The sequence below is a fragment of the Cyprinodon tularosa genome, unplaced genomic scaffold (genome assembly GCF_016077235.1).
Source record: "Cyprinodon tularosa strain WSP-4 unplaced genomic scaffold, ASM1607723v1 ctg409, whole genome shotgun sequence".
Taxonomy (NCBI): domain Eukaryota; kingdom Metazoa; phylum Chordata; class Actinopteri; order Cyprinodontiformes; family Cyprinodontidae; genus Cyprinodon; species Cyprinodon tularosa.
In genome coordinates, this window is record NW_024039129.1 from 989,549 (window position 1) to 1,017,037 (window position 27,489).

Below are 27,489 nucleotides of genomic sequence, written 5' to 3' on the forward strand. Positions count from 1 at the left end.
AAAAAACGTTGCCCAAGTGGACTGAAATGTGGCGTAGGCGAATCAGGTAAAAATGCCCCAGGGACACGCAGGGGCTGACCGAAAACCAGTTCAGCTGTGGAAGCGCCAAGGTCCTCTTTAACGGCTGAACGCAAACCAAGCATGACCCATGGAAGGCGGTCAACCCAGTTGCCATCAGTCAAAGAAGCACGGCTTTCAATGACCTGTGGAACCGCTCACACAACCCATTAGCCTGCAGATTGTACGCAGTGGTGCGGTGGATCTTGACCCCCCACACCATCGGCCATGACGGACCAAAGCTCTGAAACGAACTGTGGGCCCCTGTCAGAGGTAATGTCAGAGGGAGGGCCAAAGCGTGCGACCCAGGTGGACAGAAAAGCTCGGGCCTGTGTCCAGTGCCAGCGTGCTAAGATCCAGAGGCACACTAAAGCGCCCTTGGAACCATTTCCCATCCCTAACAAGCAGTTTGATCATGTGCATGTAGACCTTTTGGGTCCCCTTCCTCCATCACAGGGTTTCACACATCTCCTGACCATGATCGATCGCACTACCCGGTGGCCGGAAGTGGTACCCCTGTCATCCACAACGACAGAAAAGCCCGGTTTGACTGATGGCAACTGGGTTGACCGCCTTCCATGGGTCATGCTTGGTTTACGTTCAGCCGTTAAAGAGGACCTTGGCGCTTCCACAGCTGAACTGGTTTTCGGTCAGCCCCTGCGTGTCCCTGGGGCATTTTTACCTGATTCGCCTACGCCACATTTCAGTCCACTTGGGCAACGTTTTTTCCCTCAGGGAGACTCCTTTCGTGTTCCTACCCCTGTTCACCATTGTTTGCCCCAGTCCTTTGTTGCTGGGACCTCTAAATTTGTTTTTGTTCGACACAATGCACACAGATCACCCCTACGACCTATGTATGATGGCCCTTTCAGAGTCCTTGAACCAGGCCTAAACATTTTCTTTTGGATTTGGGAGGGCGTAAGGAAACTATCTGTATTGATAGGCTCAAACCTGCTCATGTCCTGGCGGAAGATCAGGTGGTAACGGCCCAAGCTCCTCGCAGGGGAAGACCCCCCTCCACTATTTTAATGGACCACTGTTCTCCCTCCAGAGATCCTCTTCTATCGGAGCTCAATTCCCCTGCAGCCCCTCCGTGTCGCCCTCGTCCTCAGGCACGGATGTCCCAGGATCATCCTACAGGTTCCAAGTTCAGCCGTTTTGGACGTTTGTTGGGGGGCATATGTGGCGGACTCTCACTCAGTGCAGAGGTTGCAGTTATGTTTGTTCAGATGTGTATATATATATGGGTTTCTGTACAGTTGCTCTCAGTTGGAGTAGAGTAAAGAACTGTTTAAACCTGCCTGCTTTGTGTCGTCATCTTCACTCCTCCAGAGTTTAATCATATTTTTTTCACTTAAAGTCAACAATAACATATAAAATATACAGATAAACAAATAAATATGCCAGGAGGTATAATAATATAATCGTAATAAACAAGTACAGTCAGGAGGAAAGATAAACAAACTTACAAACCGATGTGTTTAGGAGTGTCATATATACGTATGCATATAAACATACATACATACATATATTATACAACTACACATATCTTCTATGTAGATAAATTGTCCAGAATATGTAGTTGGGAACATGTTGAAATGTTTTTTTGTGCCTTTTGGTGAGAAGTGGGTTTAATAGTACTAAAATATTGTTTAAGCACAATTAGATAAACATTAAAGTCTGGCTTTTATTTTAGAAATTTGAATTTATGCAAAGGACATTTAGCCAAGATAATTAACAGATTGATAAGGAAAGGTTTGGGGGACATTTTTTTGCAACTGAAAACCAAAGTCTTAGAGAGTATGGACACAACCAAAACAAATGTGTAACAGATTCTGGAGGAAGGTCACAAAATGTGCAGTTCACAATAACACCAAAACTAAGAAAAATTTAGAGAAGCCAATTAATCAAATTTTCATCTTTTTTGGAAAGCCGGAGTGCCCGGAGAGAAACCAAGGATGTACGGGGAGAACACGCAAATTACATGCGGAAAGACCCCAGGCCAGAAATCAAACCTGGAACCTTCTTTTGAAATAGTCCAATACTGAACACAAATTCTGGCCAGAATTTGATATTTTGAAAGAACCTGTTTTTTTCAGTATGGGAATACTTCCGGTTGAAAGAAGTATTCAAATGCATTATAAGCCACCGCTAAGGCCATTTCTTCCAGTGCATAGATGAAAACAGTTTTAGCAAAATATTTCAGGCATGTTTTACCGACCTCCCAACAACTTTTACGCTTAACTTGCTTTACAGTTTGAGTGTCTTTTTCAGCGTTAGATTGAGGCTGTTCAGATTCTGCTTGAGTCGATTTGTTTGCTTTCTCAGCCAAGATATTTTCCCCAGCATTTTCCCATCTTCTATTTAGATATTTTTCACATTGTTTTTCCTCTAGTTTTTCCTTCTCGCGTTGATTCTGTTCTTTAAGACTCTCTATTTTCACGTAAATCTCCTCAATCGTTTTCTGACATTGCTTAATCTTGGCCTCTTGCTTCACTTTATTTGCACGAAGAATTTGATTCTCAGATCGAAGGTGTGTGTTTGTTGGTTCATGTTCTTTATATTTGTTTATCTGGGCTTTTTGTGTTGTTATTAACTTGCCCTTGTCCACATTTTCTTGTTCGATCTCGTTCACCAGATTTTGAAGATATGCGTAATCTTTGTCCTGTTCTCTTTTCTTGGATTTAAGTGAAATTATAACATCATCTATTTTATCCCCCTTTTCCATCAAATATGTGTTGTGTTCCACTAATTCGTCGCGGGTCTCCAATAGTTTTTTCTGTCCTTCTATCTTACCTCTTAATTCTTCACCTTCTTTCTGGAGCTGTTTTATTTGCCCCTGATACTTTTCTTCCAAGGCATCTAACTCATCCTGAAGATTGTTATTTTCTTCTGTCTTCTGTCTAATCTGATGTAAAATTCTTTCATGCTTTTTTTGCAAGTCCTCCTCAGGTAGCAGTTGTTTATCCATCTTCCTGTGTGTTTTTTAAATGCAGGTTATTTGCAGTAATTTGTCAGAGCGTCTAATCCTACCATTGTCAACAGAAAACTGACCCGCGGTGTACTTACTGGGCCTGTTACGTCATAGTGACGCATCAAAGACACATAGAACGATACGCCCATCTGACTATTTTGTGACACGCCTCTCGTTCCATTTCGCGGGAACGCCCATCGCACTGTAATCGTTAAGGAAGTCACTAGAATGGGACCGCGTGGGCGATTTCTATAATAGATTCCACATTTTAACTAAGGTATTATCTATGTCCTCATAAACCTGTGCCTTAAAGTGACGGTAAAGGCATTTTGTCGCACAAAAGTATCCGCTGTCAAAGAATTTGGTGATATAGATTATTAGTATAACTAAATAAAGAAATCAGCGTTGGTAACTGGTTGCACTTCTTTAAAATATTAACAGAGGCAGTGGTGTTATTTAAGATCAGACATCAAGTCTGATCCAAGGAGGCAGGGGCGTCAGCTGAACCAATACTATACAGGGGCACAATAGGGCACCAAAAAAAAAAAAAAAATGGGACAATTATTAATTTTTAAAATGCATGGGCACAGATAATTAATGCAAGCATGCGAGCAAATGTTTTATAGTACTTATTTATTGTTATAAAGCGTCATATGTAGATTGTACAATCAGATTGTTATTTTCTGCATTGTTAAATATCTACCTGAATCAAACTGAATTGAATTGGCCCACTTGTGAACTTAACTGTATATCTCTAATCCACTACTGATGAAGGCACAATTTATCTTCATTAAATACTTGAAAACTGAAAACTTGAAATGTGCAACTGTAAAAGGAAAAACAAAAAAACACCTCTACATACATACATGTCTATTTTTGCTCATCCTATGATGGTGTGATGGCGATGATCCTATCAGTTGTGTATATCATGATGGGAAAGATTGGAGAGCTGTATGATAATTTTTTTAACAGTAAATGGTAGTGTCTCGGCCAGTGGCGGCTGGTGGAGTTTTCTCCAGGGGGCGCTATAAATTCAAAATAGACGAATACTAAAAACCAGTCAAACATACACTAACTTATCACACCAGTATATTTATATGAATGCCAAGAACAAAAAACATTAAAAAAAAAAACATTAAAAAAAAATGTATGAAGACCTTTGCATTTTGTCCATAAATCTTGCCCTTCTGAGGCTTTATGAAGTAAAATCTGTTTTTTACATGGTCCAATAAGGTTTCACAAACCTAAAAAAAATAATGTACCAGTTTAAATTTGGAGAATCTATTGCCCAGCTTTATATTTTTTAATATATAAAAACCATTTGTTTTCTGAAAATGTGTTTATATAAGAGCAACTATGCAGATTGAGAAACATTTTTAAAAAGTACACTATAATATATCATTTTCAATGTGAATCCTTTTGTACAAAGTGCTTTAAATCAGTCCTAACTGTCTTTATCCATGCTGGGTTAGATCCTGATGTTTGAAAAAGGGAAAGCAGGGTAAAGCTACGTGCACTTAGCCAAGCTTCTTGCTAAACCAGGTCGTGGAAAAGGACTTTTCTTGCCTCATCTTTCTCTCTCTCTCTCTCTCTGGTGATCAAATACACTTCCTGTCATCTCGGGGCGCACAAGAGCTGTGGCAGAGCTATCAAAGTGGAAAATTAATTACTAAAAAAATCAGTGCCTCAGGCACCGCAGATCCACAACATGCCCCTGTGAAAAGGGTCTGCCGATGCAAGGAGGTTTATTTTATAGTATTTTATAGTTTATTCTTATTTAGACAATAACAAAAGTTTTACACATTTATCATAAAATGCCTCAAAACAGCTTATATGCGAGCAAATACATGTAGAATAAGAAAAACACACAGTTTCTGGTGCTGCTGAAACTCCACGTTGTCCCAATGAATTACTTTTACATTTAAATCACTGGATAAATACATTTATTCATAAATGGAATGGACTAAAAATGCTAATAAAAGTATGTAGTTTTGAATAAGCTTCAAACTAACTCTGATGCAGATAAAAAGCCGCACATTGGCCTGTTGAAATGAATTAAACGAAAAGCATAAAAGCATTCCAACTAAATAGAAAAAAGGACATAGCTATTTATAAAATTTTATTTCATGTTGTTTCCAGAGCATTTTCCTGTACAAAAAAGGTTGGAGCTACTTTGGTCAATGGATGGAGAAAACTCAGATTTAGAGTTGTCTTATGATAATGACCCCATCCTGGATTCAAACTACCAACCATCACCACAGGGCAGGCCCCCAGAGCCGTACGCGTCTCTTTAATGGCCCCCTTGCAGCTCCCTGAAGCTTTTTTAAAGATGTATGAGAATGGAAAAAAGATGGGGGTTTTTTTTGCCAGCAGGTTAAAAAAAAAAAAAAAAACATTCATTATGTTTCCAGTGCTGTAAAAATGTTTATAATAAATAAATATAAATTATAAATGTAAACATGTCTCTCAATGAAGATGGCGTTAGGTTAATTGGCTTCTCTAAATTGTCCTTAGCTGTGAGTGTGTGTGTTTATGTGTTGCCATGCCACAGACTGGCAACCTGTTCAGGTTGTACTCTGGCTCTTGCTACTGGAGATAGGCACCGTCCCCACTGTGACCTTGACAAGCACTAAGCTGGAAAAATAGGATGGATGATATAAATATACAAATATATTCAGCAGATGGACGTGAGCGTTATTGATTGGAAAGTAGGCCATTCTTGTGCATGTGGGGATTTTCTAGCTCCCTTCCATAATGGTCCACTATTTTCTCCATTGATTGATTGACTCTATTGATCTCACAGTGGAGAAATTCACTCGTTACATCAGCTCAAATAGTCAAAGAAGAAGAATGTGCCAAAGGAAGAAAAAGGTGAATGGGATGTAAACAGTATATACTGTGCATCCAAATATTTAGTTTTTTTTTTATTTAATTTTATAGTAGGATCATTATACCTGCTTATTGCATATAGATGGGTATTTATATATATAGTTATTGCACGGGGTATCAAATGTTAAATTTCACATTATACGTAGCACAAGTTATTGCCGTTATAGTGTTGCATTGTAGAGTCTGATGGAAGCGGGGATGAATGACCTGCGGTAGCGCTTCTTTTTACAGACAGGGTGTAAAAGTCTTCCACTAAAGGAGCTGCTCAGCTCCTCTACAGACTGGTGCAGAGGGTGGAAGGTGTTGTCCATGATGGATGTGAGCTTGGACAGCACCCTCCTCTCAGCCACTTCCTCAACTAATTCCAGAGTACAGCCTAGGAAAGAACTGGCCTTTCTCACTAGTTTGTTCAGTCTCTTTCTGTGCCGCTTTGCGCTGCCAGGCGCCCAGCTGACGACAGCGCAGAGGAGGGCTGATGCTACCACAGAGTTTTGGAAGGTTTTGAGCAGGAACCTGCTCACTCCAAAGATCTCAGCCTCCTCAGGAGGTGGAGCCGCGGCTCTGGCCCTTATGAGTCCAGTCTGGACCTTTAATGATTAAATCTGTTAACTGCAACCGTAAATTATATTAAACAAGTATGGAAATATATGGATGGGTTATTAGGATCAAACAGGGAGTAATAAATGGAAAAGATAAATAAGACCTTAAGGACTGGGTATAAAATAACATTTCACGAATCAAAATATTGTCAACAACATACAACAGAATGTATTGAATCTTTTTAGAAAAGAAATTGATTAAATACTGCAACTTCATAAAATGTGGAGAAAATACAGCAGGGCAAATACTTTCCTGATGCCTTGCAAATAATGTAAGGTAATAAATCTGATTTTGCATCAATATATATATAGCAAATATTTTGACATTTAATTAAAAGTCCTTATTTAATTAGACAACTTATTTTTCACATAAATTTAAGAAAAATGTTTAAAACAATGTATTTTTCTGTTGTTTTTTTTTTCATTCACAATAACATAATTATTTATTACTATTTGTTAGATTGACATTGAATATAATTGTGTCCAGATGCAGCAGAAATATACACAGGCTGCCATAAGTATGTTGCAGACCTGAATTGCCACCACAGCAGAGCTTACACAGCACTGGCAGCAGGTAAGATGGTTTTCAGAGTAAGGAAGCCATTAGGGAGAGATTTCTATTATGCAGGAAGGCTGCTGCAATGATTTTCTCCCATGAACCCGGCTTCAAACACCTTTAATCAAAGGTTAGTTCCACCATTGCTTCCTGCATCATCGATAGGGGTTTGTTCTCATCCAGCAGCTTTGTGATAAATCTATCCAAAGACACTTCAAAGAATAAAGAATGCCGTTTTTTGTTTTTATTGCTGATTAATTATACATACAATCCTTTTCTCTAACACAGCTAAAATGTCTGACTTAGACAAGAACATCATATAAAAAGGCGTTATATAATTTTGTAATGCACAATATATAGTTACAGTTAATTCAAAAGACAAGGGGAATTATTGGCAAAACAAAGCAGTACTTAAGATTCACAAATGTCATCAACATCATTCATTACACCAACAGTGGAGTTACTATTTCACACACAGTAAATCATCTTTCTCAGCAGGATGTTTCATTTTTTATTTCTCAGACAGCATCCCAATGTTTCCGTCTGATGTACAATGCGAGAGCAAAGATAGGAAAGCCCTGCAGATAGTTTCCATGAGGAATATTAAACATTTCCTGACGCCATGTCTTCATTAGAACTGATCTTGCAGCGACAGGCTGTGATAAATATTCAGCTGATTATGTGCAGCTGTCACCGATCAGCTTGCCCAGAATGATCTGTTTTTCTCCTTACGTTTTCTGGGCTCTCTCCTCCACATAGAGCTGCATCTGTGAAAGCCAAACAAACAAATATGAGTAACAGTAAACAGATGCATTTCAGCACACAATATGGAGGACAATACAGAAAATAGCATCACAGGAAGAAGCCTTAGGATGGGCTGCACATTAGAACCCAGCAGGGTTTTCTGAATGTTTTTCCTTTCGGCTCACTTTAACAATGTCGGACGTCATGGACTTCAGTGGAATGAGTCTGGGCTCCTTCATGTGAACTTCCTGCTCATCAGCGACGATCCATGGAAAATCCTGCAAAGACGAATGAGCATAAGTGACTGAAATCATGCAAATAGTTTTATATTCTAGCAGCTGACATCGCTCAGAGCCTTAGCCTGCATACAGCGCCTCCTAAAAGTATTTTCATCCCTACAAACATTTTTTTACGTTTTGTCGCATTCATATTAGAATTTTTTAAACTGTTATGTAATCAACCAGTGGCTTACAAACTTCCTTTTCCAAAGACCAATTTAGATTTCTATATAAGGTCAAAGGTGAGGATGGTAAGTGAAGTAGCACTTTAAGCACAACCTCATTGTTAAAAAAAAAAGAAAAAGAAAAAGAAAAAAAGAAATTGAATTTCTTTTCAATTGAGAATAAATAACAAATAAGCTGAGCCTGAAAAGCAACAAAACTCTCAAACAATAAACAACTGAAGCTGGGGTGGTTGATTGACATACAATTTTTACTTGATATCAATACATAATCAAAAATAAAGTTGGAAAAACAAAAAGAATTCTTACAACAAAGTAGTCAAAAATGTGCAACTGTATCCTAAATGTATCAATTTTTTTTTTATGTTAAATTTTTCATTTTTTTAAATATAGGAATTAAGGGTATAATGAAGTAAACAGATATTTTAGCCCTAAACAGCATCATAAAGAACAGTTGAATAAAAATGACTCAAACTAATTGTAATATTTTTTCGCAAAGTTCTTTAAAATCTTCCTCTTAGTCATTTATTAGTGTTTTCATTACACAAAGAAGTAGCACACATCTCAGTACAAATAAGTAAACCTTCACTGTTGTAAAGAAAATCTGTAAATACCACACCACTGAACCTCTGGATGCCTTTTATTTGGTTGTTTTAGGATTTGTTTGTGTATATTTGTGCTGACGAGGAGTAATTTTTGCTCCCAGGGAGGTTCTGGGCGGTCCTCTTTGCTTTAAAGGAAAAGTCCGGTCATATTCAGAATACAAACTTCTGAAAGTACTTGAAGTATGAAATTGTTAGATATTTTTCAATAAATGATCAGTGTTTGTAATTAAGAGTAATTTCATTTGAATGTGCTTTACTGGAGACATCCAACTTTGTCAAAGAACACTACTGCCACCTACTGGTTTGTGACATCACGGTGCAGTATCGGCTGTTGAGCAAGTCCCAGAGCTGTATCTGGTGTTTTTTTACAACGCTCTATTATCCGTGATGGTGACGACCAGTGCACTATACGAAGCAGTGTGTTGGAGTTATTATGATTTCTGTTGTTTTTATCATTTTATTCATTTATATCTTTTATATTGCTCTCAATCATTTGTTTTTCTATGTTACTCTCATCATTGGAAATAGTGTATGAAGGCCATAAGACAGTCCAATGTTTTGCAAGAATGCTTTCCTGTTTTTCATTTGAGAAGCAGAGAAGTGAAAAGTCATAACCCCGACACCTTGTGTAAAGCGTATACTGAAACCAGGCAAGTTCCCTATCTTAAAAGTTCATGCTATGTCTAAGAGACTGCGTAATCGAAACTAACTCCTGCTGTTGTAATGTGTTGACTGCTCAATAAAAAGCCTGGCAAGTGTTGAGCCAAGCGGAGATGCAGAGATTGACAGTTCAACTCTGGACTCTCCTATGCAAAGCATTTTAGGAAAAATCTTACACTGTTTTTGTTTCATTTTTTATAGGTTAAAGTTGGGGAAACTGAACAACCCTAACAAGTGAGTAACGGATTAAGGACGTGTTTTTTTTCCTGGCCAGAAGTTTGATGGCAAATCCTCCCTCTTCAAGTTGGAAATCCAACGACCAGGACCGCAGTAACTCGTACGTGGACGATCATGAGTCTGAAAGGTGAAATAACTAATTTTGTTTCACTTTTACTCGATGTTTTGCAACAACCCACTGCCATGCACGTGGGCATTGTCAGTTTAACTATAGCTCTTGTGAATTTCAATGGTGAGGTCCTCTGGAAATCATAAATAATTGTTGATTGCAGATGTGTCTAGTAGTTCCCAATGATTTTGCTTGTAATGATTGGCCTTGGCTTACCGCACTGTGACGTCACTGCCGGAAGATGTCAGGAGTGAGGTGTTACTATATTTCTGCAAAAATGGCCGCTCCCAGACTCAGTGATTGTGACGAAAATTATTGTTTTTATTTTTTTACTTATTAACGCTAAATTCATTAAATCACAGCGATCGTATTAGTTTTAACGACCCCGTGGTTATTCCTTGCTGACCGGACTTTTCCTTTAACCCACTGTCCGTCTAGTTCTATGAAGCAGTTTCACTTCACTAACAAACATTAAACACAGGTTACGTTGGGGTTGATGTTTAAAGGACTGTCTGACAGAAAGCCTTTAGAAAACAACCAAATTGCAAATCCCACCTTTTAGGTTTGGATCTATATAAAAAAAATCGCAATATAAACATGGAATAAATTGAACGTAGAGATAATTTCACCAAGAACTGCATTGAGTCCAATAACAGCTCACCTTAATGACTTGAACCTTCTCCATGTTGCGTGTGGCAGCATCTCTGGTGTGCACAAGCACCGTGAAAGAACAACCTGAGGCAGGAACAAAACGTTTCGCTCTTTTCCACATTTCAACGCATCTTTTCTTTTGTCCACCCGTTAGAGCTTCTAATCCCCCTCGTTGTTACCTGGTGGGTTGTTGTTTAAAACAGCGTCACACACGCTGATCTTCAGGATGAACGCTCTCAGCAGCTGCTCCACGTGTGACAGCAAAGTCTCTGAGCTGTTCCCATCAAACACAGCGGTTAGTGATCAGAAATACCCCCCCAATTGGATTTCACAGAAAAGCTGGAAGCAAACCTGATTGAGAGGAGAGGAGGTTGGGAAATCTCAAAGACAAATCTCTCGACTGGATGATGCTCTTTGTCCATGATGACCACCACCACTTTCTCTGCATCGTTCTAAAGCACAAAGAGAATGATTTAGACTTAAATGGAAATATCATGAAAACTGACAAACAGAATTTTGTTTTGTAAAGTTTTCATGACATTTCAATTATTTAAAGTGCAGCATTGATCATATGTAAGCAGTGCGGCAGAAAAAACATGGTGCAAAAAACATGCATTGATATGGAAGTTCAGAACATTAGATATATATGGTGCAATAATGCAATGTTTTGGTTTGGTGTTGTCAGTTTGATGCAGAGTCGGAGACATGATTAGGAGTTTTTCAGCAGTCTGATGGTGGTGGGGAAGAAGCTTTTTCAGATTCTGCTGAACCTGCATTGAATGCTGCAAAGCCTCTTCCCAGAGGGCAGCAGGTAGAACAGTCCATGGTGGGGAAGGAGGAGCCCCGATTATCTTCTCTGCTGTTCTTACTACTCTTCACCTTCTTCCAGTCTGAGGAGCTGCAGCCTCCACACCACACAGTGAGACAGCTGGTCAGAACGCTCTCTATGGTGCTTCTGTAGAAGGTGGTGAGGATGGGTGGGGGCAGGTGGGCTCTCCTCATCCTCCACAGGAAGTGCAAAGTGCGCTTCTGTGCCCTTTTGACCAGTGAGGTGGTGTTTACATTCCAGGTGATGTTGACTGTGATGTGCACCTCCAGGAATTTGGTGCTGTTGACCACCTCTACAGCTGAGCTGTTGATGAGCAGTGGAGCATGGTTAGGCTGGTTCTTCCTGGAGTCCAGGGTGATCTCATTCGTCTTCTCCACATCCAGGATCAGGCTGTTATCTTTGAACCAGTCCACCAGCTGCTCCACCTTCTCTCTATAGTCTAGGTCGTTGTCGTCTCTGATGAGGCCCACCACCAAGGTGTCGTCTGCAAACTTCACGATGTGATTGGTGGTGAACCTCGGTATGCAGTCATGTGTCATCAGGGTGAACAGCAGGGGGGTCAGGACGCAGCCCTGAGGGGAGCCTGTACTTAGGGTGATGATATCAGAGGTGTTCTGTCCGACCCGGACTGATTGAGGTCTGTTGGTGAGGAAGACTAACAGCCAATTGCAAAGGGTTGTACTGAAGCCCAGCTGTTCCAGTTTGCCCACCAGATGCTGTGGGATGATGGTGTTGAAAGCTGAACAAAAGTCCAGGAACAGCATCTGCATGTGGGTGTTCTCCTCCAGGTGTGCCAGACTCAGGTGGAGAGCAGCAGAGATGGCGTCCTCAGTGGACTGGAATGCATCGAATGTTGGGGCGAGACTGGAGACGATGTGTTCTTTAACCAGCTTTAAGTCATTGAGTCAGGTGACCTGAGGGTTCGTTGGGATCGCAATTATGGTGGCAGAATCAAAGCATGCTGGCACTATGGATCGGTCCAGCGAGGTGTTAAAGATGTCTGTGAGGACACCAGCCAGCTGACCTGCACACTCCCTGCCCAGGTATGTTATCTGGGCCTGGGTCCTTTTATGGTAAGTGGAAACTAAGCAGAAACAGCCTGTCAGTATTAGACTCATCTTACCTTCTCAATGAGCGGCTTCACACAGTGTAACGTATCCTGGATGTATTGATTCAGCTCAGGGTGACAGGACATCTGGAAATGATTGTACCAACCAGAAGAGCAGGGTCAGACTTTTCAAACAGAATAGCCTTAAAGCTAACTCCTGTGCATTTCTATAGAAATCTTTACCTGCACGGGTACATTGTATTTCTTCCTCTTCTGGAAGATTCCAGAGGGATAAACTTCACGGACGTAGAGGATGAGGTGAATGGCGACCTCCAGGAACTCGCACAAAATGTCAGCAACCACTGGAAGAGAGAAATAATCCCAATCAGGCCACTGATGGGACCGTTATTTACCAATGAACACAAACAGAGCGCACTAAGCCTACTCCTGTTCATCTTTAATATCACCAATATCTAAATATTAATATTCAATTTTCCCTTCCATAAATCTTATTAGAGTCAGACTGATAGACTGATCAGGCAGCTGATATTTGTGTTTTTTTCTTGTATTGGTATCAGCCAATACGCCTGTTCATTAGTGCCTTCAGCAGCCACACCTTGAGACTGTGTGAAGAACATGATTGCTGCTTCCTCCATTTGTTATCTATTGTTAGTGTGTTGTTTGCTAATAAATGTCCATTTTATTTACAATGAGACTTGTTTAACATTTGTTATGATTTTTTCATTTTATTATGTAAATGGAGAAAGAGAAAGCAATATTGACCAGTAAAATCAGCAGCATGTGTCTGGGACTGGATAGATCGATATCAAATAAGTGGTCAAGCTAGAAATCTTTAAGCCAGATAAACAACCGATTTAATTACACATCAAAATATTTGTAAACGTACATTCATATCTAGATTTATTGCAATAAATGATCTTAACTCATTTAAAGTACAGAAAAGCATCATTAGTCCTGTACTGAAAGGCAGACTTTCTATATTAGTTAAATATTACAGAAAAACAGTTTTAATGTATTTTAAAAAGCTTTCAAGTGAAAAACAAACATCCTTGATAATTAAGCTTCACAAAAATAAAATAATAGAGTAAATCTATTTCTATGAAGGACCTTTTTATCTAATGCTCCAAAATAACATCTAGTGCAGCAACCTGCTATCAAAATGAAGCTGCATTCAATTTAAACTTTGTTTAATTATCATGATAAAAACTGCAATAAAAAAACAACGGTTCTGTTAAGAGTTTTCACAGGTCAGGGAGGAAGTTAGAAAAGGATTTAAGGATGGGTTAGGTTATAAAAAAACAATGTTTATCAAACTATGAGCATATCACAGAGCTGTTTAATTGCATAGACTACCTACCTCTCAGAAAGTTTGCATAACTGGAAACCTACTGAAAGTCATGGTTGTCCACCTAAACTGAGAGACTGGGGAAGGAGAGCATGAAGATCTATGAACTATGAATTGTGCATCCTACAAACCTTTCTTTCATTTAATAAAATAATGCAAAGAAGAAAGGCATTGTTGAAAGAATATCATAAGATGTCCTATATGAGGTTTGCCAGACGCCCAGCAGGCGATCCAGAAAACTTTCTCTGATCAGATGAGAAAAACTTGCTTTAGGATCAAAAAGTTGATCTTTCTTTCAGCAGAACAATCTTAAATATTTATCCAGAGCTGCAATAGATTGATAATCTATATCAAAATACCAATTTTAGCTGCAGTCTAAATACATAACTTTTGATATCATGTAGTTAGATGATCCAGTCAAAATCTGCACTTTAATCCCATCTCTGATAAGAAACTGATGCTTACAAAAAGCCATTAATCCAAACTAATCCCAAAAGCTTGATTTACTTCTGCATTTCTGTAGTGTGATACGACAGCAAAATGAAGCCAGTTTTGCTTAATTCCTGCAGTTTTCCTTTGTAAATTATCTGTTGTACTTCATCCAGAGAGAACAGGGAGCTATTTGGTTCACACGATATCCACCTCCTATTTGTTAACCTTCTTAAATCCACTTTAAACTTTAAATCTCTCCACACCAAAGACATGTTTGGACCATTTGGTGTTTCATGTAGAAATTAAAGCCCAATAAAACGTCTGAACCTACATGAATGTTAAGGATTACTCCATTGTTATGTTTTGTCTGACTAAAGCCTTAAAGCGAATGATGTTGCATACATTTATACCTTTATAATATCCCCAACACCTTCAAATAATGCCCTTCATTTGAAACAGCAGAGCAAACACCTATTATATTTATTCGCTTCAGTGTTTACGGGTCTTACCTTGTCCAAAGTTAAGATCTTGCCTTGTCAGAGTTGTCATTGTTTATTTAAAATAAAATAAAAAAGTGGGGCAATGATTTTTATTCGGCTAGCTATACATGGGAAGCGACAGATTATATTTTTAGATTCAAAAGCTCGACATTCCTCTTATGTTTGATAAAAATGCCAGCGGTTTAAATTTATTCCAAAAAGAGTCTGATAAAAACAACAACAGCGACGCCAACCCGATTAAACGTTTATTTGTTCATATTTTTCAAAGCGAAAGGTATGTTATTAGCCTCCTCGCGCATAAAAATGACGTAGCTCTTTCCCGCTCCTCGACGTCCAGTGATGATGACGCTTTTGTCTTTTTTTTTCCTGATTTAACATCTATTTAATATATATAGATCCTAAACAAATGTATACTTTAAAATGTGAGGGTAAACATTGAGATTATTTGAAAATCATTTCCTAAACGTTTTTTTCTTTTGTAGTTGGAAAACAAACATCATTGTTTTAATTAAAATAACAAAAAATAATTTCTAAAATCGAGATAAGTTATACTCTGGGTTGTACACAACTTCCCATCCCCGAAACTATACGATTTCGTCCAAAAATGGAGCAAAACAAATAAATATGGGATAGTTTCAGATTAAATACATTTTAATTATTCTCCTGCTGTTTATATGATTCTACATATTCCTGTTAATTAAAGTCCATACAATGTGTTGTGACAACTATATGTGGTGTTATCAAACTTCCTGACAGAATGCTTTTTCTTTTCTTTACCCTTTACTCCATAAAATCGGTGTCAAGGTTCGCCTACGCTGATAACTTGTTCCAACAAGTTGGTGGAAAGTTTTTTACCTCTTGCATATGAGAACAGTGTTCTGACACTCAGCCGTAAAATCTTTGCCGTAGGTGTAAAAGCACCAGTGATAACACCAACATTTCCAACCCCAAACCTTTACAAACAGAAAGCTCCAAATGCGAAACCTAAATAGGAAATAAAACAATAAACAAAAGGTACATGAAGGTTGCTTACACATATGGATTCAAATGAAACTATATTGATCCCCAAATGAGCCTCAGGTGGGACTCTCTGTCTGACTTAGGCAGTTCTCAAATGGGAATGAAAACAGTTCATTGACAGTTAAGAAAAATTAAGAAGAATAGGATTAATTAAGGAAATTTATTCATTTATTTGCTTGCTTTTCCTCCTACAATTTTGTGTTCTAAGTTGCCGTTAAGGAAAAAAATTGGGGGAAAAAAATACATTTTAAATGTAGCTGGAAATATATATATGCTTTCTATGAATGAGCATCGAGCTGGGATTTAATAACTTTTCTTCTTCCCACTTCCTTTCAGGCCTGTTTTTTTTTTTTTTACTTTTTTTTGTTATTTATAATATGACTCGTAAGTTTAAAATGATTAATTGATATTCACTTGTATGTTTCAATGCATGTATTTGCCTGAAATGAAAAAAATAAAATAAATAAATAAATAAATAAGTTACCCCAGTCTGATACCCCAAGCCTGTTTCAGGAATATTTCTCTGTACTTTAACAAATAAAATTATGTTGTGTTGGTTTGTGATGGACTGGTGACCTGTCCAGGTGGTATCCTGTCTTTTGCCCATAGATTGCTGGAAATGGGCACCTGTCACATAGACACTAGCAGAAGATGGATGCTGGGTGGATCCCCAGAAGCCATTAGGAAAATGTTAAATATTATTTTCTCTACTAGCAATCAAACATTTTTTTCTGCGTAAAGGTTGGTCTCTCATTGGTCCTGTCCAGCTAAGCAAATTCTAGGTCATTAGATTTTATAACATGGAAAACATTCAAGATAATAACTCTTCGTTTACTGCTGTGCCTCAAACAAGTTGGAAAAAAGCAAAGCAAGGTTTGCCAGCACTGTCAAAGGTTATAAAAAAACATCTAACCATGGAACAAATATCTGTCAAGTACTGAACATAAAAGCATCGTCAATATAGTGTTAAACCTGAGAAATAAATGGATGTCAGTTAGTTATATAAATAAATAAATAAATAAATATACATATATATATATATATATATATATATATATATATATATATATATATATATATATATACATATACACACTCACCGGCCACTTTATTAGGTACCCCATGCTAGTAACGGGTTGGACCCCCTTTTGCCTTCAGAACTGCCTCAATTCTTCGTGGCATAGATTCAACAAGGTGCTGGAAGCATTCCTCAGGGAGTTTGGTCCATATTGACATGATGGCATCACACAGTTGCCGCAGATTTGTCGGCTGCACATCCATGATGCGAATCTCCCGTTCCACCACATCCCAAAGATGCTCTATTGGATTGAGATCTGGTGACTGTGGAGGCCATTTGAGTACAGTGAACTCATTGTCATGTTCAAGAAACCAGTCTGAGATGATTCCAGCTTTATGACATGGCGCATTATCCTGCTGAAAGTAGCCATCAGAAGTTGGGTACATTGTGGTCATGAAGGGATGGACATGGTCAGCAACAATACTCAGGTAGGCTGTGGCGCTGCAACAATGCTCAATTGGTACCAAGGGGCCCAAAGAGTGCCAAGAAAATATTCCCCACACCATGACACCACCACCACCAGCCTGAACCGTTGATACAAGGCAGGATGGATCCATGCTTTCATGTTATAGACGCCAAATTCTGACCCTACCATCCGAATGTTGCAGCAGAAATCGAGACTCATCAGACCAGGCAACGTTTTTCCAATCTTCTATTGTCCAATTTCGATGAGCTTGTGCAAATTGTAGCCTCAGTTTCCTGTTCTTAGTTGAAAGGAGTTGCACCTGGTGTGGTCTTCTGCTGCTGTAGCCCATCTGCCTCAAAGTTCGACGTACTGTGCGTTCAGAAATGCTCTTCTGCCCACCTTGGTTGTAACAGGTGGTTATTTGAGTCACTGTTGCCCTTCTATCAGTTAGAACCAGTCTGGCCATTCTCCTCTGACCTCTGGCATCAACAAGGCATTTCTGCCCACAGAACTGCCGCTCACTGGATGTTTTTTCTTTTTCGGACCATTCTCTGTAAACCCTAGAGATGGTTGTGCGTGAAAATCCCAGTAGATCAGCAGTTTCTGAAATACTCAGACCAGCCCTTCTGGCACCAACAATCATGTCACGTTCAAAGTCACTCAAATCACCTTTCTTCCCCATACTGATGCTCGGTTTGAACTGCAGGAGATTGTCTTGACCCTGTCTACATGCCTAAATGCACTGAGTTGCATTATATATATATATATATATATATATATCAGCCCCCTTTGAAATGACCACCCCCCCAAATACCATCCCCTATGACATTTTATTACTAAATGTGTAAAATTTCTACTATATATTAACAATAATGGCAATATTTTGCCCTTTCAACATTTGGTGGGCTGCGGGTTTACGAGTAGCCTGAGCAAAATAAATAAAATCAAAGAAGTGGCCTACCATGACTATGAAGCCGATCCCAGTGGGAAATTAGTCCCTAACCGTGTAGGGGCAGTGATAGCCATGCCAGTCCAGGGACTGACTGCAGTTCTACTATAAGATTTCTTGGTCAAGATCAATGACTGGCATACCTGACATTTAACAACCATACCATGCATATTGTTTTAGTTTAATAGATTATATTAATTAGGCTATGTGTGCTTCCCAAAAAAATAACAGTTCCACCTTCCCCCTTCTGTTTTCTTTCACAACTAGACTGCTGTATATATATATATATAAGATATTATTTGTCCATTCCTTTTCCTTGTTTCATATCTGATTTTCATTTTCTCCTCCTTTGCTTTTCAGATTCAGTCAACTAAGCTTCAAGGAAAAGAGATTTCACAAATATTTCAATAGAGAAACTGATGACCTGTGTGTCTTCCATCCATCCTTTTGCATCACGCTTATCCCAAGCAGGGTTTCAAGGGGTCCTGGATGGACAACCATCCATGTGCACACTCACACCTAAGGACAGTTTAGCGACGCCAATTAACCTAGTGTAACAGAAATGTTTTTGGACTGTGGGAGGAAGCCGGAATACCCAGAGAGAACCCACACATGCACAGGGAGAACATGCAAACTCCATGCAGAAAGACCTCAGGCTAGGAATTGAACTGGAAAACTTCTTGCTGCAAAGCAGCAATGCTATCCACTACTTCGCTGATGAGCCCTGTGTGTCTTTATACCTTGTAATCCTTCAATTTTGGTGAAACAAAATATTTCTTTTGGCAAATTCCCTTTTAATGCTGCCATATTACATTGGCTGCATACTTTGGTACTTTGCAATATATAATCATTTAAAATAAAGTTTTCGTTCAAAGGATTGATACAACACAACCTTTGTGATATAATGTACGTGGAGTTAAAAGTAACAAAAACTGGATAAATGTTGAAGGGTTATTATACATTTGAGAAGTGTATTATAAAATGATGGTTTGAACTTGTTTCTGAAATAAATAATTAGAGTCTCTAGGGACATGTAGTATTTCAATCTGCAAAACTCACATGAAGAGAAAAGACAATTAGGAGAAATTTATTGATACAATTACTTGCTTGGCTTACTTCCCATTCAAGGTTCATCATTTCAGGCAAAGTTTTACAGTCCATATTCTGTGTTGCGACAAGCGTCTGCACAAGACTATTCTACCCCAGATCGTAAACGTCCAACTCAGCTTTATCATCTAAACTTATTGAAACCTTATTTTGGTCGCACTTTGGAAGAAAAGGTTGCGAAGGCAATTGCCTCTTCTATGAAAGTAGACTTGAGCTACAGCAGGATTAGATGAGGATGTGCAGCACTTTGATGTGTATGTGGGTGGAGGTGCATTTCCTGTTGTGGTGTATTCAGATCATAACCCTTTGACCTTTTTGCACTCCTTACAGATCAAATCAGCGGTTGATGCGATGGGCCTTATTCCTGCAACCTTAGAACCTTGATATACGGCACATTCGAGGCACTGAAAATGTGCTGGCTGATGCATTTTCTCGTGCCATTGATGGACCAGACTAACAGAAAAATAGCTACAGAGGTCCTAGTTGGGATCCTCTGTTTTAACCCCTAGAACCCTACGGAACCACCGGTGGGTCCAGCTGCCACGTGACCTCGTAATTTTAACAAACCCCCAGTATTGATGTAAAAAACACATTTGGCACAGTTTGGTGACATTTTTGGATAAATGTGCCAAAATGGCCTCTCCGCCTAAGAAATTTCTCACTAATACCATTCTAAAATAAATATGATTCATCTGATTGAGTCCAAATTTGGTATATTTTTACACAACATTTAGATTTAAAAGTCTGTACTACTTTTTTTGTGCTATAAATATTTTGGTAGTGTTTTGCAATGTTTATTTCAAAGAAAATTTTGGCGAGGTTGAAAAAATGCAAAATATTTTGTATTTTATCCCTAATATTTCAGGCAGGGTCAAAGCTACAATGGTGCTGACACCAGAAAACCATTCTATGACATCTTACCTTTACAGACGTACCAAAAGTTTCTTCTTAAATCTAATAGCTGTGAGGCTATAAGTGATTTACTTTTGTGTGTTTTTGTCAGGCAGAAATTTATTTATACCCCCTTAGGTTGTAAGAGGTTAAGGGGGGAGGTGTGATGCCTGCAGCGTGTTTCTGCCCTTTTCCTTGCGGGGCTCTGGGGGCAGGCCTTCTGCAGGTGATCTGTTTTGCCCTAATTGGTGCTTGTCAGCTTTAAAAGCTGTCATACAAGCAGCAGACAGGAGGCTTCTTCCTCTTTCCTCCTCAGAACCCCATTTGGTTTGGTTTTTATTCTATGGTTGGGTTTTGTTAGTTTTGCTTGCATTGGCTTATTTCTGTTTACTTATAGGTTTTGTATTAATCCATTTCCGATTTCCCATTATATTTATCTATTTGTTTTAGTTTTTTTGTTTCTTTAGTATAATTCAATAAATTAAATTTTCAGTTAATAAGAAAATCCTGGTGTGGTCCCCTTTAATGTTACCCCCACCAAACAAGCCTGGTGGACGTAACATTGTGGACAAGCAATTACTTTGTCTTTGGCGCTCAGGCCTCGGCAGGAAACATAGCGCTGTATTTTGATAGATATGCAGGAACAGGAGTAAAGAACAGGGCTGTTTCCTCCCCAGGCCTGAAACTGGTGGTGGAGTGGAGATAGATGAAGTTGGTCAGTCTGTAGACTGCTGGTTAGCGAAACGGTATGCTGAGCTTTATGGAGAGATCCAGTGGACTGCATGAGCTGATACTAGAGCTTCACTCAGGAACCTGAAAGATGAAAGTCAAAGCATGAAGCGACAGTGGAGAAGAAAAACTTTGGCTTTTGTGGAGGTGTGTTTCAATGCTGATTGACTGAGTCGCAGGTGGATTTAGTAAAGTAATTTGTTTCTTCAGTTGAACTTCTTCCTAGGCTCCATATTTCTAAAATATGTTTCTGTAGCTCAGTCTTAAAAATTGGTTTTCAAAGGTTTACTTTTGATAACCAGATCAGAACAAATATGATCTTACAAGAATGTAATCTAGTAATTGTTATGTTATTGTCCTCCATTTCGGTTTTAAAGGAGCAAATCTGTTATCCATGCTCCGGAGCAGAGGTTCTCAATGTGACAGTCTGGGGATCCCCTAAAAATTCATATCAATTCACGCTATATTACATATGAAGGGAAATAATGATGGTAATTAATACATTATCTTTTTTATCAAATTGAATTATTTATTTATCATTTATTTAGATTCAGGCTATTGATTCCCAGAGTTGGGGTCGGGCTCACACTCGAGCAACCCCCATGGGGTCTAGAGATCCACTACAGAAATTACAATTAAAAAGGTTAAAGCGCTTAAAGACATAAAAACATCACTTAGAAATAATAAAAAAAAAAAAACTACTTTGGCCAATGTCATTACACCCGTGGTTGTCTTGTAAAAGAAATGTAAAAACTTTAGTTAAACCCAGGCACCACTTTGTGTGTCAGAAGCGAACATCAAAGTCACATCCCCATAAAAAATAAATAATAAAGACCAAAAAGAAGAGAAAAGAACAACATCTTTAGACCAATATTTTGTATATATCGTTGTAACTTAGTGTGACAAAATAAGTTTCTTAAAAATCCTTCTATGTTGCTTTGTTTTCTAACGTAGGCACAATGATGTAATCAGAGAGAGCTTTTATTTTGAAAGGACGGCCATGCTGAATACACAACCTGTTCAGAGCTGGAGCCAAAGATCAACCACAAGCTGCAAAACTATGTGAAAAAAAGATCTGTAAAGACGTTCTAACAATGAGGCGACGCTTTCAGATGGTAAGCACTGCTGGCTCATTAGCAAACCTCTTCATGCTCCACCTTAGGACAATCTGTCACCTGAATTACTATTTCATACAAGGTTAAACTATACAACACAACTTAACTTAAATAAACTGCATTGCTATGAAAGGTTTTACATCTTGTTTTAATTAAATAAGAGAGACCTACATATTAAAGAAAAGTCTTACAGCCCAGAGCAATGTTCCCTTTTCACCTGGTTAGTTTTTTTTAACTCCTGTCTTCATTAACTATCCAACAGCTGGTTATGGTGGAGTTTGTACATAAGCGGCTGTAAATGTACTGCCTCAAGGAAACGAATCGCTTTGTTGATTGTGAAGTCATGCCTTTTTTGGAGTTTGTAGCTGGGAGCATTTCAGGTAAAAACAACATTAGTGAAGCCTCTGAAAACAGAAACACAGATTGATGCTTGAACGTCTGGAGTTAAAACTTCTCCTCAATGGTTTTTGCAGGTGCAGTGGGGATTGCACTTGGACATCCGTTGGACACAGTGAAGGTGACGCGGTGCTCAGAAACCTCCACATATGTAATCCTGTGTAAATCATAAAACATCTTGTTTTGCTTGTAGGTGCGTCTGCAAGCAAAGTCTGTGTATAAAGGGATGTTTGACTGTGTGGCTAAAACATACTTGAATGAAGGAGTAGGTGACACATCCTCACTTGTTTTTATATTAAACCTTTAAGCATAAGCCCTTTGACTATTCTGTATCTTCTCTGTACTCCAGCTCCGTGGATTTTTCAAAGGCATGTCCTTTCCTGTTCTGACCACTGGCCTGGCCAACTCCATCGTCTTTGGCTCTTACAGCAATGCTTTACATTACATCTCTCAGTCTGACTGCAATATCCGCAGCCCCTGCAAACAAGCCTCTTCAGTGCAAGTCTTCACTGCGGGCTGCATCTCAGGCGTTGTGCAGGTATGGTCCCTTTAGAATCAGTGGTTTTCACACAACAAACTTCTATTTGCTAATATACCCAGCGTGTATTGGTATGGCTTCTGTGGTGCTTTGGCCTCAGAGTGAACGTTTTTCAGTCAACAGTCAATGGTAACAGCAGGGTAATTGTGATATATCTTTGATGTGCCTTATGATAATTTGAGAGATTTAAAAGAAAGGAGAAAAAGTCATTTAGCATTTAAGTTAATGTTCTATTGAAGTCATAAAACCTAGACAGAGAAGATTATTGGATCAGTTTCCCTTGTTTTTTTTATATAAGATAACAAGACATACCGGTACATAAGAACAATCTCAAGTGCTAAACCTCCAAATCTAATTGAGACATTGACCAATAGTCCTCAACAGACCTCATCATTGCCTCTTAGGTTCCAGAATAAGTTACTTTACATATTTATTTTTCCTTGGATAGACTGAGGTGTGGAGTACCAACATCAATCTCTCCTTACCTGCTGGAAAAGTGGGGATGTTTTGGTTAATGCAGAGGTATTATTGTTGCCTTCTTACAGTACAACTCTGTCTGATAGACTTCTCGCCTACTAGTCTGGAATATTCCAGACTAGTGGATCGTGATGATTCCACAGCTGAGCAGTTCTGTTGTCATGTATCTGCCCAGACCCTGTGCTTGAAAAATGTCTGAAGACTGTTTAATATGGTGAGGCATGGGGTTCTACTCCAAGTTCCTGCAAGATCAACAAATTCCCTGCATCTTTTCTGCATGTCTTAAACTGGCAAATAGTTCCAAAACTATACATCCATTTGTTAAAATGTCGCTATGATGTTCTTTTTTTTCGGGGATGGCATAGTTTTACATCAGATTGAACACAGTACTTAGCTTTTAAAAGCATGATGTTTGGGCTGAAACAAGTTTCTCAAGGGAATTCATCAATGGAAGCCATTTTTGTTGCGGGTCATTCTTAATGGTGAGACGAGTGAGAACTGGAGGGCAGTAAATGTTGTTTTGTTCTTTTACCTCCTGGATGAGTCTTTTATGGTGGAATGATGGATGTAATGACTTCAAATCTTTTCCAGACTGATAGATGTCAAAGAGTCTTTGTTATCTCAGTTATTTTTTGGAATCGTTTAGCCTACTTCCTGTTGTTAGATGGGTTCTGTTTGTCCCATGGCTCATTTATGCTTTAGCGAACTTGACCTCATTACTAAAGGTAAAAGAGGTAGAGTGAGTGGAGAGGTACAATAAGAGCTTTACCTTTTGACTGCCTTTTCAGCTTCTCACCTACGGCAGAACAAAGAAATAAGGTTATTAATAAATATAATTTTTTTTCATCCTGGTCTCATGCCCTCCTGCTGCACCATGTAGGTGACACTTATGGAGATATTTCTCCATAAGGCAAAGACAGACCTAACTTGCTTTCACCTTTATCTTGCTTAGAGCCATGAATCCATTGCTTCTCTCCTCTCCTATATCCCGGAAAGCTTAGAAATTCAACCAATTGAAATAGACAAAACAAGTGATAAAGTTGGGATTCCCTGATATTAATCTTTGTGTGATGGGGAATATGAAACATATTTACGATTCTGCTTAAGTGGCTTTTAGCTATTTAAAATGTAAAACAGACCTGATGATCAGACTTCTCTGTACCGCCATCAAATATGAGTCAAAAACGTCTTTTTGTTGAAAAAAAAAGGCAAAACTTTAAAAAAACAAAGCTTTAAAACTATGCCACTCAAAAAGTTGTGGTGTCATAACTAAGAGATACATCAAAACTTTAAATTATCTACCAGAGGGAATCAATTTGATGAGTTTTCAGATAGCTGCTGACCACATCTATTTTATGTTATTTCGTCAGAGTATTCCCCATCTAGCTCTAAGTAGCCCAAAAAGAGGATTTTTGATCCATCATAAATATTGTTTTACTTACCTTCAGATGGCAGCAAACCGCCATTACCAAAGCATTGAAGTTATATTAGTGCTATGCAAAAGGTAAACTGACTAAATACTAAAAGCATTTATTGTAATATTGATTCTATCGTTGGACGTTTAGCAATGTTGATCCGTCCCATTTCCAAATACTGAAGGAGAAAAGGAAGGAGATCACTGATCGGACAGGATGTTTGTGCACAGGACACTGTGTTGGCCGCCCTGCTCTGCAACTCTGCACAATGTTTCCTTCCCAATCTTTACTCTGTTCACAAAGGATCCCTGTTTGCTACAGCCTTTCAAACACAGGTCTCTCTTTTAACAGTTGGACATCAGTGTTGCAGAGAACAGTAAGAGGAGGGACAGCTAAAAGTGGAACACACTGCAAAAACCATCTAGAAATAAGTCAACTTTTTTAAATTAAGTGTATTTGCCTTAAATTTGGGCAGGTAAAAAAGAGGATCTGCCAATGCAATGAGTATTTCTACTCTTAAAATAAGACAATTATATAAAATGCACTTAAAATAAGACAATGCAATTATAAGACAATGCAATTATTTTTTTCCTATTTTAAATGTAAATTGTCTTGTTCCACTTGAAAAGTTTCTCACTTTCCTCCTCAATTTGAGACAAAAATAATTTATTTTAAGAAAAAAATAGTTTATCTCAATTTCAATTTTTTTTTCCAGTGCAGAGCATCGTTCACTCTGAATGGACATTTTTTTTAATGAAACCTGGAGTAGCAGCTGCACTGCTGGACATACTGCTTTAAAACAAGCAAAAATATCTGATAAGAATGTATTTAGAAGTTTATTTAAGATCAGTTTGATGAACGATAAAGAAAACCTCCAAATGCATTTTATATCTAACAAAGTGAGAAGTATGTGTTAACATAAGGCCAGATTGGTTTGAGGCTATTTTTTCATTAACAATTAAATTTATCTGAAATCTGCATTTTGTATTAACTCTGATAACAATGAAGAGAGGCATTTAAGTGCAACAAAAGAGAAAAGAGAAATAACCAAAGAGGAGATTCAAGTTTTTCATGTGTTTTTATAAGAACAAATGTTTAAAATATATCTATGTAATTTTAAAATAATTTGAGTTGACTAATACTTTATGATCCTGTGCCTCCAGGTGCTGGTTTGTGCTCCAATTGATCTGGTGAAGGTGCGTCTGCAGGGTCAAACTGCTGCTGAGCGCTACCGTGGACCCATACACTGCGTAGCTGTCATACTGCAGGAGAAGGGTCTAAAGGGTCTGTACAAAGGAGGGGTGGCTATGGCTCTGAGGGATGTACCCTGTTATGGACTCTATTTCCTCCCTTATGAGGTCATCCGTAAGACCCTGACTGAGACTGGAGAGGAGCCAGGTCAGTCTGAGATTCCTGATGCAAGAACTCACGTCTAAGAATCTTTTTTGAACATACTAGAGCAAACTTTAATTTCATAATCTTACCTAGCACTAAGACACCCCTGCCACTAGTTGGAAATGTACAACTATTATTCAGCTTTTCTGCTCCGACCAAAGCAGAACAACGAGATATGCTTTCCAGAGCCGTATAATAATAGAAATTGAAACACATAATCTTTGTTACTGTAGGATGTCTGGATAAATTGTATCGTAACACACGTATTGTGATATGTATCATATTGCAAAATTTTTGCCAATTCATAACCCTACAAGCTACAAATACGTGACTGAAAGTATTGTTTTGTAACCAAACCAAACTTCCAAATCAAATATGACTTAGACAGATCTATTTTGTCCTTATGTATACAGTACACGAGTGTAAACAAAAAGACATTTCATTTGAAACAGCTCTAGACAATTTCATTTTTTAAAGTGCAGCCTTGAAAACAGTAATAAATACATAAAAAATAGTAATATAAACATATGACTGTATATTTACAGTTCTAACATACTTTTATTTCTTTAAATAAAATAACCAATTTTTCACAACAGTCAGCAGTCTAATGGCAGTGGGGAAGAAACTGTTATGGAATCTGCTGGACCTGCATATGGCTGCCAACTTTATAATAAAAATGGAACTTATGTCAAATCTTTCACAGACCTTAGTTTTAAGGAAAATTTAGAAAATGTATTTTAAAGCTTATTTGTATAAAATGTGGAAAAACACCCCCCAAAAATATCATTTAACACACTACAGTACAGTAACTGATTTTCTTAATAATTTCTAATGTTTTCTGTTTCCTCAGGTACCTTTGCAATACTTATGGCGGGGGGCGTAGCAGGTGTGGTGACCTGGGCGTGCGCCACACCCATGGACGTCATAAAGGCTCGGCTCCAAATGTCTGGAGCTGGCGGTCGGCACTACAGCGGCGTCCTGCACTGCATAAGAGTCAGCTTAAAGGACGAAGGAGTCAGAGTCTTCTTCAAGGGTCTTCTACTGAACAGTGTCAGGGCTTTCCCTGTCAACGCCGTCACCTTCCTCACCTACGAGAGTCTGCTGAAGATTTTCCGTTCACCTAGTAAATAGAAGCATCCTCACCAGTAAAAACGGACTTTGTTTTTCAAAAAGGAAGCAAGAAAGTTAACTTTAAGTCTAACAGTTTCCAGGTTACATTTCATTCATTGACAAATAATAACAAAATGAGTTCCAATA

The 27,489-nt window shown here is 38.5% G+C and overlaps 2 protein-coding genes across 4 annotated transcripts; one reads left to right on the forward strand and one right to left on the reverse strand.

Annotated features, from left to right (window-relative positions):
* Nucleotides 1-1,178: 1,178 nt before the first annotated feature.
* LOC119792075 (solute carrier family 25 member 45) lies at nt 1,179-27,489 on the forward strand. Of its 3 annotated transcripts, XM_038298538.1 has the most exons (8): nt 1,179-1,197; nt 21,890-22,011; nt 22,271-22,391; nt 22,485-22,528; nt 22,601-22,672; nt 22,757-22,945; nt 26,001-26,235; nt 27,083-27,489. In XM_038298538.1, the coding sequence occupies exons 3-8, from the start codon at nt 22,310-22,312 to the stop codon at nt 27,361-27,363; spliced, it is 903 nt and encodes a 300-aa protein (XP_038154466.1). In that variant the 5' UTR covers nt 1,179-1,197; nt 21,890-22,011; nt 22,271-22,309; the 3' UTR covers nt 27,364-27,489. The 3 variants fall into 3 exon arrangements, with proteins under 3 accessions (XP_038154466.1, XP_038154468.1, XP_038154467.1); XM_038298540.1 differs by lacking the exon at nt 1,179-1,197 and having other exon boundaries at nt 21,871-22,011; nt 22,274-22,391; XM_038298539.1 differs by lacking the exon at nt 1,179-1,197 and having other exon boundaries at nt 21,887-22,011.
* mad2l2 (mitotic arrest deficient 2 like 2) lies at nt 7,558-15,037 on the reverse strand. Its single transcript, XM_038298541.1, has 8 exons — nt 14,726-15,037; nt 12,662-12,780; nt 12,494-12,565; nt 10,893-10,993; nt 10,721-10,815; nt 10,552-10,625; nt 8,005-8,097; nt 7,558-7,842 (listed from the first exon to the last, which is right to left on the reverse strand). The coding sequence occupies exons 1-8, from the start codon at nt 14,763-14,765 to the stop codon at nt 7,804-7,806; spliced, it is 633 nt and encodes a 210-aa protein (XP_038154469.1). The 5' UTR covers nt 14,766-15,037; the 3' UTR covers nt 7,558-7,803.

Bases quoted from the DNA above. Each gene is read 5' to 3' on its own strand.
- LOC119792075 (XM_038298538.1), top strand. From the start codon at position 22,310: ATGTACTGCCTCAAGGAAACGAATCGCTTTGTTGATTGTGAAGTCATG. The intron at 22,529-22,600 runs GTGACGCGGTGC...TTTTGCTTGTAG, and splicing joins ATCCGTTGGACACAGTGAAG to GTGCGTCTGCAAGCAAAGTC. The intron at 26,236-27,082 runs GTCAGTCTGAGA...CTGTTTCCTCAG, and splicing joins TGAGACTGGAGAGGAGCCAG to GTACCTTTGCAATACTTATG.
- mad2l2 (XM_038298541.1), bottom strand. From the start codon at position 14,765: ATGACAACTCTGACAAGGCAAGATCTTAACTTTGGACAAG. The intron at 10,994-12,493 runs GTAAGATGAGTC...TTTGTGCTTTAG, and splicing joins TGAAGCCGCTCATTGAGAAG to AACGATGCAGAGAAAGTGGT. The intron at 8,098-10,551 runs GTGAGCTGTTAT...TCGTCTTTGCAG, and splicing joins AGAAGGTTCAAGTCATTAAG to GATTTTCCATGGATCGTCGC.